Source organism: Coregonus clupeaformis, chromosome 33, assembly GCF_020615455.1.
Source record: "Coregonus clupeaformis isolate EN_2021a chromosome 33, ASM2061545v1, whole genome shotgun sequence".
Classification (NCBI taxonomy): Eukaryota; Metazoa; Chordata; class Actinopteri; order Salmoniformes; family Salmonidae; genus Coregonus; species Coregonus clupeaformis.
In genome coordinates this window covers 32,140,472-32,160,519 of record NC_059224.1, presented here as the reverse complement: position 1 = coordinate 32,160,519, position 20,048 = coordinate 32,140,472, and the positions used below count along the sequence as shown (strand labels likewise).

General features: G+C 42.9%; 1 protein-coding gene across 1 annotated transcript; it reads left to right on the top strand.

Annotated features, from left to right (window-relative positions):
- The first annotated feature begins 8 nt into the window (after positions 1-8).
- On the top strand, positions 9-9,889 carry LOC121548995 (peptidyl-prolyl cis-trans isomerase-like 4). Its single transcript, XM_041860749.1, has 12 exons — positions 9-119; positions 505-637; positions 741-858; positions 1,002-1,144; positions 4,671-4,767; positions 5,204-5,320; positions 5,581-5,705; positions 5,851-5,917; positions 7,067-7,178; positions 7,365-7,455; positions 7,749-7,878; positions 8,113-9,889. The coding sequence occupies exons 1-12, from the start codon at positions 50-52 to the stop codon at positions 8,290-8,292; spliced, it is 1,383 nt and encodes a 460-aa protein (XP_041716683.1). The 5' UTR covers positions 9-49; the 3' UTR covers positions 8,293-9,889.
- Positions 9,890-20,048: the final 10,159 nt, after the last annotated feature.

Genomic DNA, 20,048 nt, shown 5'->3' with positions numbered 1-20,048 from the left:
CCGGAATCAAACAAGAGCGCGTGCGCAGCTGCGCAGTCACTCCGAAAACATGGCGGTTCTTCTTGAAACAACATTGGGTGATATCGTCATTGATTTATTTACAGAAGAAAGGCCTAAAAGTAAGAACATATGCACCAACACATCAAAAGGCTAATATTTGGTAACACACAGCATACATTTCATAATAATTAAAGCTTCTCAGGAAGTCAAATCTCGCCTTTTAAGTTGCTGCTAGCAAGTGCTAGCTAGCTAACAGGTAACAAGATAGCCAACCATTCATTTACCGAGCGATAGCAAATGCTGACTGTTGCTAATTTGGTAATAGGATATTTCGGCTAGCTAACAAACATTTTTAAAAATAGGATTGCTTTGGGGACACTTCATCTGATCGTTCACGCTGTGTTGATGTGGTGCAATCAATGAAACTCAGGGAAAGGAAATCCTAATGTCTTATAAATGTGATGTGTTGCTAACATAATGATGATCAGCTCCTTTTTTTTTCAGCATCCCTGAATTTCCTGAAGTTATGCAAAATCAAATTCTACAATTACTGCCTCATCCACAATGTCCAGAGAGATTTTATTGTGCAGACTGGAGATCCCACTGGGACTGGCCGTGGTGGAGAATCTGTCTATGGGTCAGTCGTCTTCCTCAGCATAAACAGCATTGTCCAAAATCATCATCACAGCTGTTGTTTATATCTTACAGGAATGTTGATAATTTATTTTCTATACCCTCAGTAAACTATATGGAGACCAGGCCCGCTTCTATGATGCAGAGAAAAACCCACGGATCAAACACAGAAAGAAGGGGATGGTGTCCATGGTGAACAATGGCAGTGACCAACATGGTTCTCAGGTTGGTAAAACTGCCATCCACCTCCTCAGTATTTAACTGCTATCAGTTTGAAAGCCACAATGTTAGCCTACTGATTCAAGTAGGACAGATGGCAAGCATCTGAAATCTTTTATTTGTGCTGTAACAATCTCCTTGCTCCCCAGTTCCTGATCACCACTGGTGAAAATCTGGACTACCTGGATGGGGTCCACACTGTGTTCGGAGAGGTGTCAGAGGGTATGGACGTCTTGGCCAAGATCAATGAGACCTTCGTTGACAAGGACTTCATCCCTTTTCAGGATATCAGGTCAGCAGATTTAATATCCTTTAATCATATTTCAATATAGCCATTTTAGAGGGAGATTAGAATATAATTTTATTTTAAAAAAATATTCACTCACTGTTCCAGGAATACCTAGAGTGCAGGGTTTCCGTTAGCCGGTAACAGCCGGCTTTTGGCCGATTTAACAAATAAATAGAAAAGCCGATAAATAAAATTGGCGCCGGCCAGATTAACCTATAGACCAATAAGCATGACCAGACAAATGTATTTACATCGACTGGTATTTCAATTAATTAATAGGCTAAAAAGCATTATTTTGCAACAGGATTTTTTCCTAGATAAAAATAATGCTTTTTAGCCTATTCATTGATGGAAATACATTTGACTGGTCATTCTTATCGGTCTATAGGTTAATTTGCATAATTTAGTGAAATTAAATTGGCGTGTGGGTACAATATATTTGTTATGCATCGTATTTATCACACGCGTACAGTATACAGATACAGAGCCTTTGAGTGGAAAATCTGTCAGACAGCGCGAGAGCTGCTGCTACAGCATTTCAAACAGCATGCATAGGCAACAGAAAGCAGGCTTCATCAGCGTGTCACACACCACTTTGCAATGAGCTGGAGGCAGTATGCATTTTGAAAACATATACTTAACTGTTTGAAAACTGAATGTTTTACTACACATTATGAGGCATGTCTTACCTTGCTTCAAAGTAGCCTATCCAAAATCAACCCATATCCGTGGAGGCAATTATTTTATATCAACTTTCTTTCATTGTCCAATAGCCAAAGGCACAATCCTAGTCCTAATATTACCAACCCATGCTAGTTGTTGCATATTAGATCTTCCCTCTTTCTAAATTTCAAACAGATATTTTAATCTCTGTCACATGAAACCACACGCATGTGCGGTGCACTTTGACAACGGTGTTTTCCCACTAATTGCATTATGGAAAGAAAATGTGTGTGTAGACTACTGCCTTGTGCGCACTGCTGCACTTATAATGTGAATAAATAATAATTTATCAACATTTAAGCTAAAGGTTCTGATCTGTTGCGTCAGACTCATTGCTTTTGAATGTTTTTTTAATGATGCCTAGTTGTATGAATTTGGGATCTATTGTCCCGCAACTGTCCCAGAGTCTGTTTGGAATAGGCTATTTCTTTCCTCGACAAGCTGACCAATAGAATAGGTCAACTTTTCTACTATGGGTGATAATATACTGAACAAAAATATAAACGCAACATGTAAAGTGTTGGTCCCATGTTTCATGAGCTAAAATAAAAGATCCCAGACATTTCTCACATGCACAAATTTGTTTACATCCCTGTTAGTGAGCTCCTTTGCCAAGATAATCCATCCACCTGACAGGTGTGGCATATCAAGAAGCTGATTAAACAGCATGATCATTACACAGGTGCACCTTGTGCTGGGAACAATAAAAGGTCACTCTAAAATGTGCAGTTTTGTCACACAACACAATGCCACAGATATCTCAAGTTTTGAGGGAGTTTTCAATTGGCATGCTGACTGCAGGACTGTCCACCAAGGCTTTTGCCAGATAATTGAATGTTCATTTCTCTACCATAAGCCGCCTGCAACGTCGTTTTAGAGAAATTGTCGTTTTAGAGAACAGTACGTCCAACCGGCCTCACAACCGCAGACCATGTGTAACCACGCCAGCCCAGGACCTCCACATCTGGCCTCTTCACCTGCAGGATCGTCTGAGACCAGCCACCCGGACAGCTGATGAAACTGTGGGTTTGCAAAACCGAAGAATTTCTGCACAAACTGTCAGAAACCGTTTCAGGGAAGCTTGTCTGCGTGCTCGTCGTCCTCACCAGGATCTTGACCTGACTGCAGTTTGGCGTCGTAACCGACTTCATTGGGCAAGTACTCACCTTCGATGGCCACTGGCACGCTTGAGAAGTGTGCTCTTCACGGATGAATCCCGGTTTCAACTGTACCGGGCAGATGGCAGACAGTGTGAATGGTGTCGTGTGGGCGAGCGGTTTGCTGACGTCAACGTTGTGAACAGAGTGCCCCATGGTGGGGTTATGGTATGGGCAGGCATAAGCTACGAACAACAAACACAATTGCATTTTATCGATGGCAATTTTCCATTCATCCGCTGCCATCACCTCATGTTTCAGCATGATAATGCACAGCCCCATGTCGCAAGTATTTGTACACAATTCCTGGAAGCTGAAAATGGCATGCATACTCACCTGACATGTCACCCATTGAGCATGTTTGGGATGTTCTGGATTGACGTGTACGACAGCGTGTTCCAGTTCCTGTCAATATCCAGCAACTTCACACAGACATTGAAGAGGAGTGGGACAATATTCCACAGGTCACAATCAACAGCCTGATCAACTTTATGCAAAGGAGATGTCGCGCTGCATGAGGCAAATGGTCCATACCAGATACTGACTGGTTTTCTGATCCACATACATCCCTTTTTTTTTTTTTTTTCAAGGTCTCTGTGACCAACAGATGCATATCTGGATTCCCAGTCATGTGAAAGCCATACATTATGGCCTAATGAATTTATTTCAATTGACTGATTTCGTTATATGAACTGTAACTGTAAATCTTTGAAATTGTTGTATGTTGTGTTTATTTTTGTTCAGTGTAGATTGACATAGGCTAGAGATTTTGCTGTTCATTACTCATCTTGTTGGCTGAGGAAAAGGCTGAGGGCCTCCTGTAGCTCAGTTGGTAGAGCATGGCGCTTGCAACGCCAGGGTTGTGGGTTCGATTCCCATGGGGGGCCAGCATGAAAAATGTATGCACTCACTAACTGTAAGTCGCTCTGGATAAGAGTGTCTGCTAAATGACTAAAATATCAAATGAAAAGTAACATCTTCAAAGTGCGCATCAGAATTCGGCTCGCACATCGTTGCATCCTCGACTTGCATTTTCAGTTAATATGAATTATCGTAATCTAAATGGGATTTCTGTCTTGCTGACCACTGTGGGTGGACACCCTAATCAGGTTACGCACCCAATGCGTATGGGTCTGGTACATTTCTCAAATGTCTGGTAAATGAAGGGTGCAATATGCAGAAATCGCTCCGCCATTTCCTGTTTGCTAAAATTCTAATAGTTCGCCTAATTTCAGTTTATGTGACAAAACAAGCAAGAATAGTGTAGAGAATCATTGTACCATCTAAACCGCTGTGAAATATATTTTCCATAGCCAAAAATATTGTATTTTCAGCTGTTTGAAGCTGGTGTACAAAACCAAAAGTAAAAGACGCTAAAACGAAACTTAAGAACGGGAAGCATAAAAATAGCACACAGAACAGATCTACCACTTCTTAGACTTGCTTTCAATGACAATGACAGATCTATAACTCCCATTTATATGTGAATTTGGTCGGGTCGCCCAAAAAGTTGCATATTGTAGCTTTAAAATGTCCGGCGGCACATTTTCCTAACGTAAACCCTGCTAGAGTGGTGTCAATACAATGACTCAGACATCCCAGTATAAGGTGGAGAGAAAAGGGGTATGATACTTGTTTTGTCATTACAGAATAAACCACACTGTGATCTTGGAAGACCCTTTCGATGACCCTGCTGACCTGCCCGTGCCTGACCGCTCCCCTGAGCCTACCAAGGAACAGCTGGATGTGTGTGACTGGACACTTTCTGTACCATTTTAATTAAAAGCAATGCATATCTCCCTTTCAGAGCAAAAGTATTGGAAACAATATTACTTTCATATAAAGTAATAAGGTTTCAGTTATAGTTCATTATGGTCTTCAATACCAGAAAACAAGTAACTGTGATGCAACTTTTGACGTTTTGATGTTATGTACTGGGCGGCGCACAATTGGTCCAGCGTCGTCCAAGGTAGGGGAGGGTTTGGTCGGCAGGGATGTGGGTTCGTTTCCCACGGGGGGCCAGTATGGAAGAAAAAAATATATAAATAAAAATAAAATGTATGCATTCACTAACTGTAAGTCGCTCTGGATAAGAGCTTCTGCTAAATGACTTAAATGTAAAATGTACTGTACCCCATTAATTTGCAAAGTCTAACCTTACTGTCCCCGCTTTGGTGTGCAGAGTGGTCGTATTGGAGCTGATGAAGTGATCAACGACACAGATGGGAAGAAGGCTGAGGAGCTGGATGAGCTGTTGAAGGAGAAGGAGGCCAAGACCCAGGCCATCCTGCTGGAGATGGTGAGAGGGGGGGTCTTGTGGTTAGGTCTACCTAGCCTTGTAGAGGATGTCCATACTTTCAGGAGTAATGGCAGAATACATTTTGTAACACTCAACATGACCACGTATTTGTACAGATTGCTGTTGAAGAACCCAACAGTACTTCTACTGTCGTAGTTAATTAGCTAGTGAACATATTAGTGTTGTAAACAGTATATGGTGGTTTTAGAAGAGTTTTGTGGTTTCAGAGACATTGTGTATGTGCATATGTGCTTGTGTAGGTGGGTGATCTCCCTGATGCGGAAGTGAAACCTCCTGAGAATGTGCTGTTCGTGTGTAAGCTGAACCCTGTAACCACAGATGAGGACCTGGAGATCATCTTCTCCCGCTTCGGACTTATTAAGTGGTAAAATAGACCCTGTCTATTTCAATATACTGGCCTCCATTACACTACGATACATATTTAATTCTAAATAGACCAAGTCCTAACCATTTTAAATATTGATTCTTGGTGAAATGTCCCTTATTAACATGTTCTTATTTTGCTACAGCTGTGAGATCATCAGAGACTGGAAGTCAGGAGAGTCCCTGTGCTATGCTTTCATTGAGTTTGAAAAGGTGTGTATTGGTTTGGTTTTCACAAGATTTCTTTATGTATCATGAGTTATCATAAAATAATTTTTGCCCTATTTTGATTATGCATGGAAATAAATGTTGAGCATTGCTCCACTCAGATTCATAAGTACACTGAACAAAAATATAAACGCAACATGTAAAGTGTTGGTCCCATGTTTCATGAGCTGAAATAAAAAATCCCAGAAATGTTCCATACGCACAAAAAGCTTATTTCTCTCAAATGTTGTACACAAATTTGTTTACATCCCTGTTAGTGAGCATTTCTCCTTTGCCAAGATAATCCATCCACCTGACAGGTGTGGCATATCAAGAAGCTGATTAAACAGCATGATCATTACACAGGTGCACCTTGTGCTGGGGACAATAAAAGGCCACTCTAAAATGTGCAGTTTTGTCACACAACACAATACCACAGATGTCACAAGTTTTGAAGGAATGTGCAATTGGCATGCTGACTGCAGGACTGTCCATCAGAGCTGTTAGCAGATAATTTAATGTTAATTTCTCTACCATAAGCCAGCTCCAATGACATTTTAGAGAATTGTACGTCCAACCGGCCTCAACTACAGACCACGTGTAATCACGCCAGCCCAGGACCTCCACATCCAGCTTCTTCACCTGCTGGATCGTCTGAGACCAGCCACCCAGGCAGCTGATGAAACTGACGAGTATTTCTGTCTGTAATAAAGTCCTTTTGTGGGGAAAAACTCATTTTGATTGGCTGGGTCTGGCTCCCAAGTGGGTGGGCCTATGCCCTCACATACCCACCCATGGCTGCGCTCCTGCCCAGTCGTAAAATCCAAAGATTAGGACCTAATGATTTTATTTCAATTAACTGATTTCCTTATATGAACTGTAACTTTGAAATTGATGCATGTTGCATTTATATTTTAGTTCAGTATACAAATCAAGACAGAGAAATGTAAAGATTGAGATTAATTTTTTAACAGTTCAAGTGCCGTTATGCATAATATCAATAGATGGCGCCGGTTAGTCAGAATTGAGGGTACAAATTCATTCACTTGAAAGGGTCATGGTTTTGTTTACTGAAATTGATTTCCTTGTTCACTAGACACATAAGGGCTCACATGACCCTCTTTAAGATGTAATTGATGTCCTTTCTGTGCACAGGAGGAGGACTGTGAAAAGGCCTTCTTTAAGATGGACAACGTGCTCATAGATGACAGACGCATACACGTGGACTTCAGCCAGTCTGTCTCAAAGATCAAATGGAAAGGCAAAGGTAAACACTTATTTAAAACAAATCACTTGGACTTTTATTTAAAGGTTTTGTGTGTTCCATAAAGTATGCATTATGTATACTTTCAGAGACTCAACTAAGCCCTAATTAGGCACTTGAGCTAAAGGATTTGCCATTCACCTTCTCTGAGAAGTAGAGAACTTAACAAGGTCTTATTTTGTTTTCTAGGTGGAAAGTATACCAAGGATGACTTCAAGGCCTATGAAAAAGACGTGGGATCCAAATTAGCTCTTAAGGATAAAGTCAAACCTAAGCAAGAGTATCCTTAAATGTGTTTATATTTGCTATTCGATATGTACACAAAAAAATGTATGCACGCACGACTGTAAGTCGCTTTGGATAAAAGCGTCTGCTAAATGGCATATTATTATTTATTATTATGTAGAGGAGAATAGGCGTTAAAGTGTAAAATACTTCAACTCAACTGTGCACCATTTCACATAGCTATCAGGTTAGAGAGAGGTCAACTATTGTTGGAGGATATTAAATGTCTCTGAAAGACTTGGAATTACACACTTTACTTCCTAAAATGTTCCTAAACGTTCTCAAAAGCTCCAAGTACGACCTGCTTTTAGAGGAAGAGGAAGAAGGAACGAGCCATCGGCATGCTGAGAAGAAACACAAAGATAAGAAACACAATCACTCCGATGACGAGGAAACCAGGAAATCCAAAAAATCCAAGGTTGATCTAATTGTTTTCCTTGTGGTAGGCGGGGGAAGGAGCCATGTATTTTTTTTTTCACACTAGTGTTCAGTAAGGGCATTAGAGTAAGAATCAGAGTAAGCATGACTCATGTCATTTGGGAATGGTTTATCATTTTAACAGTTGTGACACCAGTCACTCAAGCTATACTGAGTCAAAGATGTGTCTTTAACCTTTTTCAAACCTCATTCTCTCCCTATGTTACACCTACAGTGGAACAGTGAGGAGGCCAGGCCGGAGAAAAAGACAGACCGGCAGCATTCTCGCTCCAGGGAAAGAGACAGAGACAGCCACAACAAGCACAGCAAGTCCCGTGAAAAGCACCGGCCGGAGAGGAGCCGCAGTCGCTCACCCAAGAAGTCTAAAGACAAGGAGAGGAGCAGACACCGATGATGAGAGAGGGAAAGGAACAGGGTTGAGGCCAATTCCATTTCAACTCCCCATCAATATACTGAATTGGAAAATCTTCTTTGAAAATAAATGTCAGTTCCTTTCATGAATTGACTGAATTGAAATGGAATTGGACCGCCCTGATACCTGCCACTGTGGCCCCTACTACCCCACCACCCCCCATGTTTGGGAGAGTAGCACCAGGGACTCAGCCCTCATGTTACATGGAAAATATTTACCCTGGGATGTTTACCCTAATTACCTGGAAATAACACAGTGTTACATAACCTGAGAACACTGCTCATCGTGTGAGAACACTGCATGAATAATACAATTATTTTTCAGGCTGAACTGCTGGATTTCTATAGGGCAACATTCTGTATTTAGGTCTACACAGCATTTTCCGAATCAGTCTACATACACACATAACTAAATCAGTAAGGTTGTATAAGTAAATTTGTGTTTTGGTTTGACTTGTACCCCACCCCCCTTTCTCTGTTTATCAATGGGCAGGTGAATGATTTCTCCCCCCCATGTTTGACCTTTGGACTGTAGTTGTTTTTTTTTTACTGCTTTTGTACAGTAAATAAATGTACCAAGCTAACAAACGTTCCCACAACTTTAACCCTCAGACACATTAATGTTCTTAAAACGCATCTAGAACATAGTATATTCTGAGAATATTGTAACCACGTTCTAAATAAGTAATTTTTTACTTTAAGGGAATGTTCTCAGCTTTAACACCAACACATGATAAAAACATTATAAGAAGGTTTTTGCTAACATTGATAGAATGTTCCCCCAACTAAAGGAAAACTGGACACTCAAACATTAGGGTAACATTACAAAACCTTTCTCTCTACCTAGAATTGTTAGCTGGGTAGAGGGCAGGGAAAGCATTAGTTGTCTGCACTGCAGAATCCCTTTGTCATCCTCCCCACGAGTTTGAGCAGTATGTCACCTGAAATAGCATGATACCCACTGTTATAGTCAGGACGGAGTCCTGATTTTCATGACTTATGACTTGAGTTGGATTCGACCATTGGTGACTCGGACTCGCCTTCTCGTGACTTGTATTTGCACTTGGATTAGATAGGGTACTATGATAAGGAGAATATTAGCAGCACTGGGTGCGCAGAACAGCAAGGGTTCTGTTATCTAGCAGTGGAAAGGACACGCCACACCCAGCACATAGCCTACATCAGCTGGTGAGCTGCAAGGGAGCAAGCGATGATTGTGGACAGACAGGCAGGCTCTGCTCCGCCAATCATAGGCTACACATCGCACAAGCGACTCTCTTGCTTCCCCATAACCACCAGTCACCAGCCTACTATTTAGTTTTGCCTGGGTAAGAAACACAAACTGCTTTAAGAAATTGAAAACAATACTAGTATTGAGTTTAATGGTAAAACAACAGTCTAGCTATTTGTCTCCCTCCCCTTGTGTATAGACAAATAGGCTGTCTTTGAATTTGTCATCTAGCCCTACCCACCTCCCACTTTCCCCCGTGCATCCCATAGCCAGGTTCTGACAAGTCTACCTTTAGTTTTCACTCTGCAATAAAAAACCTACAGAAATATCAGTGGGCGATTACAAAGAAGTATCTGAGAGCCTGACTTATCATTCATATATGTAGTAAGTAAGTAGTTAAACACAGGTATTGAGTAGAACCTGTGAGGTAGTGATAACTAGTAAATTAGTTGTTTTCTCATGAGGGAGTGGCGATATACTGCCATCTGGTGGCGACTAGAAACAATTGTATAATAAGATCTTATTATAAATTGATGGACATAACCATTGGTGACTTGGATTCGACTCGGACTTCAGCCATAGGGTATCATGACTCGACTCTGACTTGAGCACAGGGGACTTGACTCGGGCTCAAGGCTTAGTGACTCGACTACAACACTGATAATAACTCACCTTCCACCTCCCTGAGTGATATGAAAAGAAGTGGGAGGCAGCCATGCAGGCTGAAAGTTTTGTGAGCCACATTCATAAATGAGGTATCCTCTTTTGGCTACAGTTTTAAATGTTTTTGGTCAGTATATTGGCAGTACTGTCAGAGAGGGTATTAATTAGCCCAACGTAAATCATGTGTTGAAGTTTATTAGGTGCATGTGTGGGGAAAACCAAAGGAGAGCTAGATATAATTCGAGAAAGCCTTGACCCAAAGTGTTCAGAAAAATGTTTTAAGCCTTAGCCGACATAGAAGAATAGCACAGTGAGGGGTGCATGTGCAGCTAGCTAACAGTCGTTAAGTTTTACACAGGGCCTCTCCTTGTACAACGCTGTGGTTCACCACTTCTAGCCCCCTCGGAGTTCCCGGAATTAAAGTACGAGAGACCCCGGCCAACATTCACCATAATTAGTCTTTTGACATTTCACAAATCATTTCATATTTGGTTGTTTCTCAGAATGAGATGCCATTTTGAAGCTCCCTATAATGGGTTGTTTTTAACTTGTACTGAGCGAGAGAGTATGCAAGTATTGTTCTCTTTTGTTTTCGTAACGGGTCGCCCAAACGACCTATGGGAACTCCTTCACGCTATGTGATTGAGATGCTTAATATCAAAGATCTTTACAGTCACGCCACACCCTTAATGTACCCATGTGACCTGTCACTATAAAAGACGGTGTGGCGTGACATACTGTCTATTCTTCACTCACATGTGTTTTACATTACAAGATTGCTATTAATCCCCTTCGGATTACTTTCTTACGCAATTACGATTTTTCAACGACTCGAGGAGGTGCCGTGAGTAGTTGATTTTTATCAAATCTACTCCCCCTCTAACTTGTTATTGTGCCTGCTCATACTAGCTCACTTTTATTGCTTTTTGTCGGGCATTTCCATCCTTGTGTGTTAGCTAGCTAGTTAGCTTTGGGTCAATCCTGTACCTTGGAAGTTACAGTGCCTTGCAAAAGTATTCATCCCCCTTGGCGTTTTTACTATTTTGTTGCATTACAACCTGTCATTTAAATGGATTTTTATTTGGATTCCATGTAATGGACATACACAAAATAGTCCAAATCGGTGAAGTGAAATGAAAAAAATAACTTGTTCTACAAAATAAATAACGGAAAAGTGGTGCGTGCATATGTATTCACCCGCTTTGCTATGAAGCCCCTAAATAAGATCTGGTGCAACCAATTACCTTCAGAAGTCACATAATTATTTAAATGAAATCCACCTGTGTGAAATCTAAGTGTCACATGATCTGTCACATGATATCAGTATATGTACACCTGTTCTGAAAGGCCCCAGAGTCTGCAACATCACTTAGTAAGGGGCACCACCAAGCAAGCAACACCATGAAGACCAAGGAGCTCTCCAAACAGGTCAGGGACAAAGTTGTGGAGAAGTACAGATCAGGGTTGGGTTATAAAAAATATATATCTGAAACTTTGAACATCTCATGGAGCACCATCAAATCCAGTTTTTTTTTGCCTGGAAGAATGGCCAAAAATCCAAGTGGCTAGATGTGCCAAGCTTATAGAGACATACCCCAAGAGACTTGCAGCTGTAATTGCTGCAAAAGTATTGTCTTTGGGGGGAGTGAATAGTTATGCACGCTCAAGTTCTGTTTTTTTGTCTTATTTCTTGTTTGTTTCACAATAAATGTTTTCAAAGTGGTAGGCATGTTGTTTAAATCAAATGATACAAACCCCCAAAAAATCCATTTTAATTACAGGTTGTAAGGTCAACCAAATAGGAAAAATGCCAAGGGGGGTGAATACTTTGGCAAGCCACTGTAGCTCGTAGCTAGCTAGCTAAATTAGCCACATATACAGTGAGCTCCAAAAGTATTGGCACAATGACACATTTCTTGTTGTTTTGGCTCTATACTCCAGCACTTTGGATTTGAAATGATACTGTCATGGGGTCTGCACCCAAGTTTGATGAATTCAGTTCTTCAAAGACTAAGACATGCATCCCTTTGTTCAAAGACTTGTGCGTGAGCTCCAATGCACTTGGAGTATGCCAAATGACAGAACCCCTGCCATGCAAAGCATATGCACTCGCTTAGCTACAGTTCATGGAACAGATGAGAATGGTTTTGGCTATTTCCCTCATATGGACAAATAATTTGCATCACCACTTCTGCCTGCTTCTCATCACAATTCAGACCAATAGCTGCCTAACAAACGATGCAGGACATTTAAAAAGGACACATGAAAGCACTGCTTCAGCCACTAGGCTTAGCAATTCAGCAGCGATACTGGCCTTGTAGGAGCTGCAGGAACCCCTCCACAAACAAAGACGCTGAGACCATGAAAGAACTGGCTACAGTTAGACCTGATCATCCAATGCCTTCAGGGCAATGCTCAGATGGTTGGGAAATCTTTGGCAACAGTGTCGGTTGCACAACGCCACCTATGGTTAGCGCAGTCCAAGCTCCCTGACAAAGAGAAGGTTCCACTCCTAGGTGTACCCATATCACCTGGCCGGACATTGGGCAGCAGCGGCCCACATCCTCCAAGTGTTTAAGGAGGACAGAGAAACACAGATGGCGCTTCAGCGCCTCATTTCAAAGCCTAGAATGCATCAGCCAGCAAACCATTACTCCAGTCCCAGGGCCCCAACTGGGTTGGCAAGAAACCAGGCTCAGACTCACGCTGCACCTGCTCAGGAGTGGAGGAACAGACACACTCAGCCCTACCGAAGAGGTGGAGCGCGGCATCGCCCAAGAGGCAGAGGCACACCATATGCAGGCTGCGTCCCCTCTGCACCACAGCACGCAGAGCCTCGGTCCTGATGGGACCGACTCTCTAGAGCAACACCGTTTGCTCGAGCGCCACCTTTCCAGCTGGAAAAGGTCAACAGCCAACAAATGGGTGTTACGAACTGTAACACAAGGCTACGCACCACAATTTTGTCAGCGACCCCCACACTTCAGGGGTGTCTTGAAAACAACAGCTCGCAACCCTGCTCAAAAGCAAACACTCTGCTTAGAAATCTTCTTGCTGTGGCCTCCCGAGGGGCGCAGCCGTATAAAGCACTGCATCGCAGTGCTAAAGGCGTCACTACAGACCCAGGTTCGATCCCTGGTTGTGTCACAACCGGCCGTAATCGGGAGTCCCATAGGGCGGCACACAATTGGCCCAGCATCGTCCAGGTTAGGGGAGGGTTTGGCCGGGGGGGCTTTAGTTGGCTCGTTGCACTTTAGCGACTCCTTGTGACAGGCCAGGCGCCTGCAGGCTGACCTCGGTCATCAGTCTCCTCCGAAGCATTGGTGTGGCTGGCTTCCAGGTTAAGCGGGCGGGTGTTAAGAAGCATGGTTTGGCGGGTCATGTTTAGGAGGACGCATGACTCAACCTTCGCCTCCCGAGCCCTTTGGGGAGTTGCAGCGACGAGACAAGATTGAAATTGGGGAGAAAAATATAATAATAATAATCATCATCATCATCTCCTTGCTTGCAATCGAAGAGGTAGAACCAGTGCAACAAAACTGTGGGTTCTACTCAATCTATCTTCTGGTGCCTCCGTCTGATCCTGGACCTAAGGTGCCTGAATCATCATCTTTCAGCACTTCCCTTCAAAATGCTGACAATCAAAACCATCCGTCAAGTCAGTACAACCAGGTGATTGATTCACCACAGTGAACCTGAAAGATGCATATTTTCATATCCCCATTCTACCAGCACACAGAAAATACCTGACGTTTGCCCTAAAAAAACAATACTTTTTTTGTTCTGCTTACTACCCTTCGGCCTTTTGCTTGCCCCTCGCACTTTCACAAAGTGCATAAGCTCAGCGCCAACCCCCCTTCGCAGAGCAGGAGTCAAGGTCCTGAACTACTTAGATTGGTGCAGGATCATAAAGCTAAACATTGGCACACACATCCATGGTCTCACAACACCTCTCCGAGTTGGGACTAACAATTACCTTGGAAAATAGTTACCTGGTCCCCACTCAGTGTGTGCACTTCCTGGGCTTGACACTGGACACTCAAATCATGGAAATAACACTCTCCAGAAAGAGTGGTATCTTTGACAAATTGTCTTTCAATATTAAAACTGAGAAAACAGGTGACCGCGCTAGAGAGCCTCCTAGCTGCTGCAATTCATGTTGTACCGTTGGACTTGCTCCACATGCACCTAATACAGTGCTGGTACAACAGACACAATCTATGTCCCAGATTGGAAAAACACAAAAAGCTGTCAATTTCAATGAGTTGCTGGAGAGCAATACAATGGTGGCGCCTAGCACTTCAAACTCCCAGTGGAGTTCTCCTAGGCGCAGTTTACAACCGGGTGACTTTGACCACAGACTCCTCCCAACATGGATGGGGAGCAGTCTTGAACCAACCAGGGGTCCATGGTGTATGGTCAGCACCATGGACTAGAGGTCTTCACGGATCCCCATGTAGAGGGCGAGAGAGACATTTTCTAATTTATGCTGCTGCTCTTGCTTTTCACAAGAGTGGAGTGTGGCGCGTGTAGCTTATTGTTGGCCAATCATAAGTTATCAAAGCAAAAATAGGCTACAGTCATAGAGCCTCGCTCTGTGTGTGGCAAAAGTTAGGAGATATCTAATCAATGGAAGATGGAATTAAAATGACGGAATTACAAGTTAAAGGAGGAGGATAGGCTACAATGACCAAGAGCCAACAGGTAGGCAGGCTGCCACTTAATATTCTGTATGGAGTTGTTGTTATTTGTAACTGTAGGGCGAGAAAGCGCATGCACTGCAGCCTCAGTTAGCCTAGCTAGCTAGCTTAACTAGCTTCTCCCAGTTTGATGCAGTCCAAGACGGGTATTACGTAATCAATTTCATGATAAATAACCTAGCTATGGTAGCTATTAGTCTACTAGGTTGGTTGCTGTCTCTTGTGTCCCCCTCCCTCCTCCCTGCTCCCCATGTCACTTGCTCACAGTATGGCCCCTCCCTTGCCTCTCGCACTTTATCAGCTCCGGTTAATAAAGTAACCTAAAAAATTACTTTTCTGCTGCTTCCCTCACACGAATCGGACCGGGTCTGGATCCGACCAGGTCTATTCGGAACGGGTCTCGTTGTCCTCCGATCCGTTCGGAATGGGTCTCCTATATTTAAATTTTTTTATTTAAGCATATCAGGTCTGGGTGGGAAACCCCCAGGTCCATTTCGGTGCAGGTCCAACTTTTTGGACCAGTGAAAGCCTCTACCATGGACAACGGCTCACATTTAAGTCATTTAGCAGACGCTCTTATCCAGAGCGACTTACAGGTAGTGAATACATGTTGTTTTTCTCTTTTTTTTTTTTTATACTGGCCCCCCATGGGAAACGAACCCACATCCCTGCCGGCCAAACCCTCCCCTACCTTGGACAACGCTGGACCAATTGTGCGCCATCCATGTGTCTCCCGGTCTCGGCCGGCTGCGACAGAGCCTGGACTCGAACCAGGATCTCTAGTGGCACAGCTAGCACTGCGATGCAGTGCCTTAGACCACTGCGCCACTCAGGAGTTACATCAACGTACTGGAGCTCAATGTGGTTCACCTTGCACTTCGGCACTTTCTCCCAGTACTGAGAGGACAGCATGTACTGATACGGACAGACAACACAACCGTGCTTGCACACATCAACTGCCAGGGCAGACTGAGGTCAATGGCACTGCACCAGGCAGCAAGGGAGTTACTGCTTTGGGCAAGCAGACACCTCCATCCCTCAGAGCAATATACCTGCCGGGAGTCAGACAGCAGTCCTTCTCTCCAGAGGAGGCCTTCTTCATTCAAACTGGATACATCCCACAGTAGTGAAGATGATCTGGGCGCGATTCGGAAGGGCCATCGCCGATCTGTTCGCATCACAAGACAACCGATTGTCCTATGTGGTTCTCCATAAAGGGTCCAGCAGGCCCACACGGGGTCAATGCCCTATCACACAGATGGCCAAAGGGGCTGTTGTATGCGTTTCCACCAATTCCCTTGCTCCCTTAGGTCTCCAGGAAAGCGTATCAGTTCTACTTGTTGCTCGACATTGGCCACAGCATCACTGGTTTTCAGACTTTGTACAGCTGACAACCTCCTAACCATGGGAACTCCCTCTTCAAGTGGACCTCCTGTCACAAGTAAACGGCAAGCTTTGGCACCCCAAACCCAGCATACTGAAGTTGTGGATGTGGCCCCTGAACGTCACCACCTTGTAGCTGCAGGGTTTCCCTCCTTGGTAATTGATACAGTTCAGGCAGCCAGGACATCCTCTACACAAACCCTGTATTCCTACAAGTGGAACATGTTCAGGAAGTGGTATGTTGACCATGCAGAATCACCATCTGCCTACCCAATTTTTGTCATTTTGACTTTCCTCCAGGAGCTTATGGCTGCAGGGAAGTCCCCATCTACATTGAAAGTGTACTGTATATGGCAGCCATCTCTATGGGTCATGACCAGATTGCAGGTATATCACCAGGGCCCCACCCTCTTGTATCGGAATTCATGAAAGGTGCCCACAGCTTACGGCCCCACCAAGACTCCTTTTAGTACCCTTATGGAGTTAGATGTCCTACAATCAATTATGAGCCCACCATTTGAGTCCCTGCCTTCATTTGAGCTATCTGAGCTCTGTCAAGACTGCCTTTCTATTGGCTATTGTTTCAGCCATGCATGTTGGAGAATTACATGCGCTTTCTACCCATCCTTCATGCCTCACTTTAGCAGAATATTTAAGGCAGTGCTTTTACCAAATCCATCATTCGTACCTAAGGTGCTTTCATCATCACATGCTAACCAGCCCTTCATCATAGCGGCATTTCACCCGCCTCCCCACTTCTCACAGGAGAGTCATGTGTTGCATACACTTTGCCCGGTTAGGGTATTGAGTGCCTATCTTGCTGCAACAATAACTGTTAGTCAAACAGAACAGCTTTTTGTGTGTTGGGGTGAGAACACCAAATGGTGCGCTGTCTCGAAGCAGAGACTGGCACATTGGATTACCAATGCAGTGTCAAAATCATACGCTGCAGCAGGTAGACCAACTCCAGATGACATGGTAGTACACCACCAGTTCTGGACATGGCACGCTCTCTCAAACAAGATAATAAGTGAGCGTACCTTGAACATGAGATGGATGTTCTATACAGAGGCCTTCCACTCTTCGTGCTGTTGCACCCAATTGAAGCCTCATGATGTAAGTTCTAGCTTTCAGTTTGCTTGTGTATATGGTTGTATACCACAGTTGAAATTCTGTGCAACCCTGTTGGGTAATTAAATTCTGTTACATCCTGTGGTGGATACAAGGACGTCCCAGGGACTCATCTGGACTAAATTAAATGGTGAGTTATCCCAATCGGTTGTCCGAATGACCACTTCGGTACATCCTCTCCCATAGGTCGTTTGGCGACCCCGTTACGAAAACGAAAGAGAACGTTGGGTTACGGATGTAACCTTAGTTCTCTGAGTAGAGTCACGAGTCGCCAAGCTTTCATGTCGTTCCTCCACCTCATTGGGGTTCGAGTGAAGTAATACAGTATGTCTCGCTGTAAACATCTTTGATATTAAGCATCTCAATCACATCGTGTGAAGGGGAAGGAGTTCCCATAGGTGGTTTGGCGACCCGTAACTCTACTCAGAGAACCAAGGTTACATCCGTAACCCAACATTTACCACCCCATGTCTAACCACTGTCAGAGACTTCCCACTGGGCACAGACATCAGTTCAACATCAAATTTTTATTTGGTTGTCAACTAACATGAATTCAATTTGAAATTAACAACAAATATCACCATGTCATTGGAATTAGGTTAAAAGTTGGGTAAAAAAAATATGAAATGCCCTTAACGTTGATGACTTCACAAGTCCAATCAGTTTTTCACATTGATTCAACATAATCACATTGATTTGTTTGGTTGAAATTATGTGGAAACAACATTGACTCAACCAGTTTTTGCCCACTGGGTTCCCAACAGCCCACAGTATCAGACTGAGAGCAAACTGCACTTGACAAAATAAGTGAATATAATGGCCCTGGAGAAATGTAAACCATGAGCAGACAGTTGTAAGATCCCACTGTCAGAAGCTGATTCCCATCATTGATCAGAATGAGGAAGGAATTGGGACAAATGGAAGTGTACAGTCCTTTGACAGTCATAGTAATCCTGTTTGTTCTATAGAGAGACAGGTGTAAAAAGTGAAATATCTAAGTTGAAAGAGCTATGAATGTGTTTCTGCAGTTGTAATCTCTTAAGCCTTTTGAATAGTAGTTAATTAAACATAAAACTAGACTAACTTATTCAGTCAACAATACAAAGCTGCTCAAATGTTTGAAAAACTTCACACCCACTTTCAAGTAAAGTTCTTCTACTTTTTTATACAATACAAACTGTCAGTTGTAGAATAAATTGCCTGATGTCCATTGTTTACTAAGTGCGTGGCTGATCATGAATTTGGTGATTTGGTGATAGGATGTTTGCCAATGTTGATACAGTATCTACTGCCAGATAAAAAGAGCACGGTTTGTCAGTTCCAGGAATTCTATCTGATTCAGAATCATTTGAAAGGACCCTCCTCTTACTTTATTCCCCAACTATCAAATAAATATAAAATGTCTCAGTGGACGAGACGAGGGTAGAAGTGGCGATACCTCCTGTGGCATAGGGCCAGTGGGTGAGGAGGAGTAGAGCTCACATTTGCTTTGCCTCCACAACTGTCAAGTGATATTTTAATGTCTTGGGGTTCTCCCTGATGTTTTTTTTGGAATACAGTGTCGGTGTGGTACCAGGAAACTCTTTCGTAAGCCTACAGCTCAATGTGCCAAGGTAGCCCGTATGAGAGTAGCGATGATCATGTTTGTGGTATCACACATCACAATCAAATATATATATATATATTTTTAAGACCAAACAGTTGCCACTGTGCACTAAATAGCAGTTAGTCATTCCATCAAATAAAATACAAATTCTACTTGTTTTGTTAAATGAACCCTCCACTGATTCTGACTACCGTTCATGCAGGCAAATGGAATGTAAAATGCAAGACACTTTCCCAGGAATCTCTACCAGTTGCTGGAACTGCTGTATTTGGGAACTGTTCCTGCGAAAACAGCTGTCATGCATGTCCAATGAGGTTGCCTCACCTCAACCGGAAATCCATTCATCATTTATTTAAACATTCACAAAAATATTCTGTAAATGTATCATGCATGCATCGAATGTCTTATTTTGTTATTGTTCATTGTATAACAAGTGTTGTATGATTATTCTGCGCCTCACGCATGCACATTGAGGGGTTAAAATATCTAACTAACCTACTGTATTGTCACCACACAATTTGAATCTGCCGGATAAAGTTTACAGTACCATTGTGCATTATGCTGTCTGCATTCACTGCCGGATAAAGTTTACAGTACCATTGTGCATTATGCTGTATGCATTCATGCAAAATATTTGAACTGTGGCTTGCGTGACTATCCTCATCTGTTGTTCAGCCAACTTCTTTGTAACATGATACTGTATTTTTCCAAATACATGTATTCAATATTTGACATTTATTTCCTGACAAATGTTTTTAATCTCATGCAAATATGTAGCCTGGGTGTATTTGTACTGAATAAATATGTATCATGTCCTGGATTCGAAACCTGTATGGCCAAAACACTTCCTTTAACCCCCTATAAAATTAATGGAAGTATACACTTCAGTTTATTAGGTACATCCATCTAGTATCGGGTCAGACCTCCTCCCTTCCTTTGCCTCCAGAACAGCCTGAATTCTTCGGTCATGGATTCTACAAGTCGGAAATGTTCCACAGGGATGTTTGTCCATGCTGACGCGATGG

What these genes read in the sequence shown, in the direction of transcription:
- LOC121548995 (XM_041860749.1), top strand. Translation starts at nt 50, where the DNA reads ATGGCGGTTCTTCTTGAAACAACATTGGGTGATATCGTCATTGATTTA. An exon ending in ATCCCTTTTCAGGATATCAG is followed by an intron (nt 1,145 to 4,670) that starts GTCAGCAGATTT and finishes TTGTCATTACAG; the next exon opens with AATAAACCACACTGTGATCT. An exon ending in AGGCCATCCTGCTGGAGATG is followed by an intron (nt 5,321 to 5,580) that starts GTGAGAGGGGGG and finishes GTGCTTGTGTAG; the next exon opens with GTGGGTGATCTCCCTGATGC.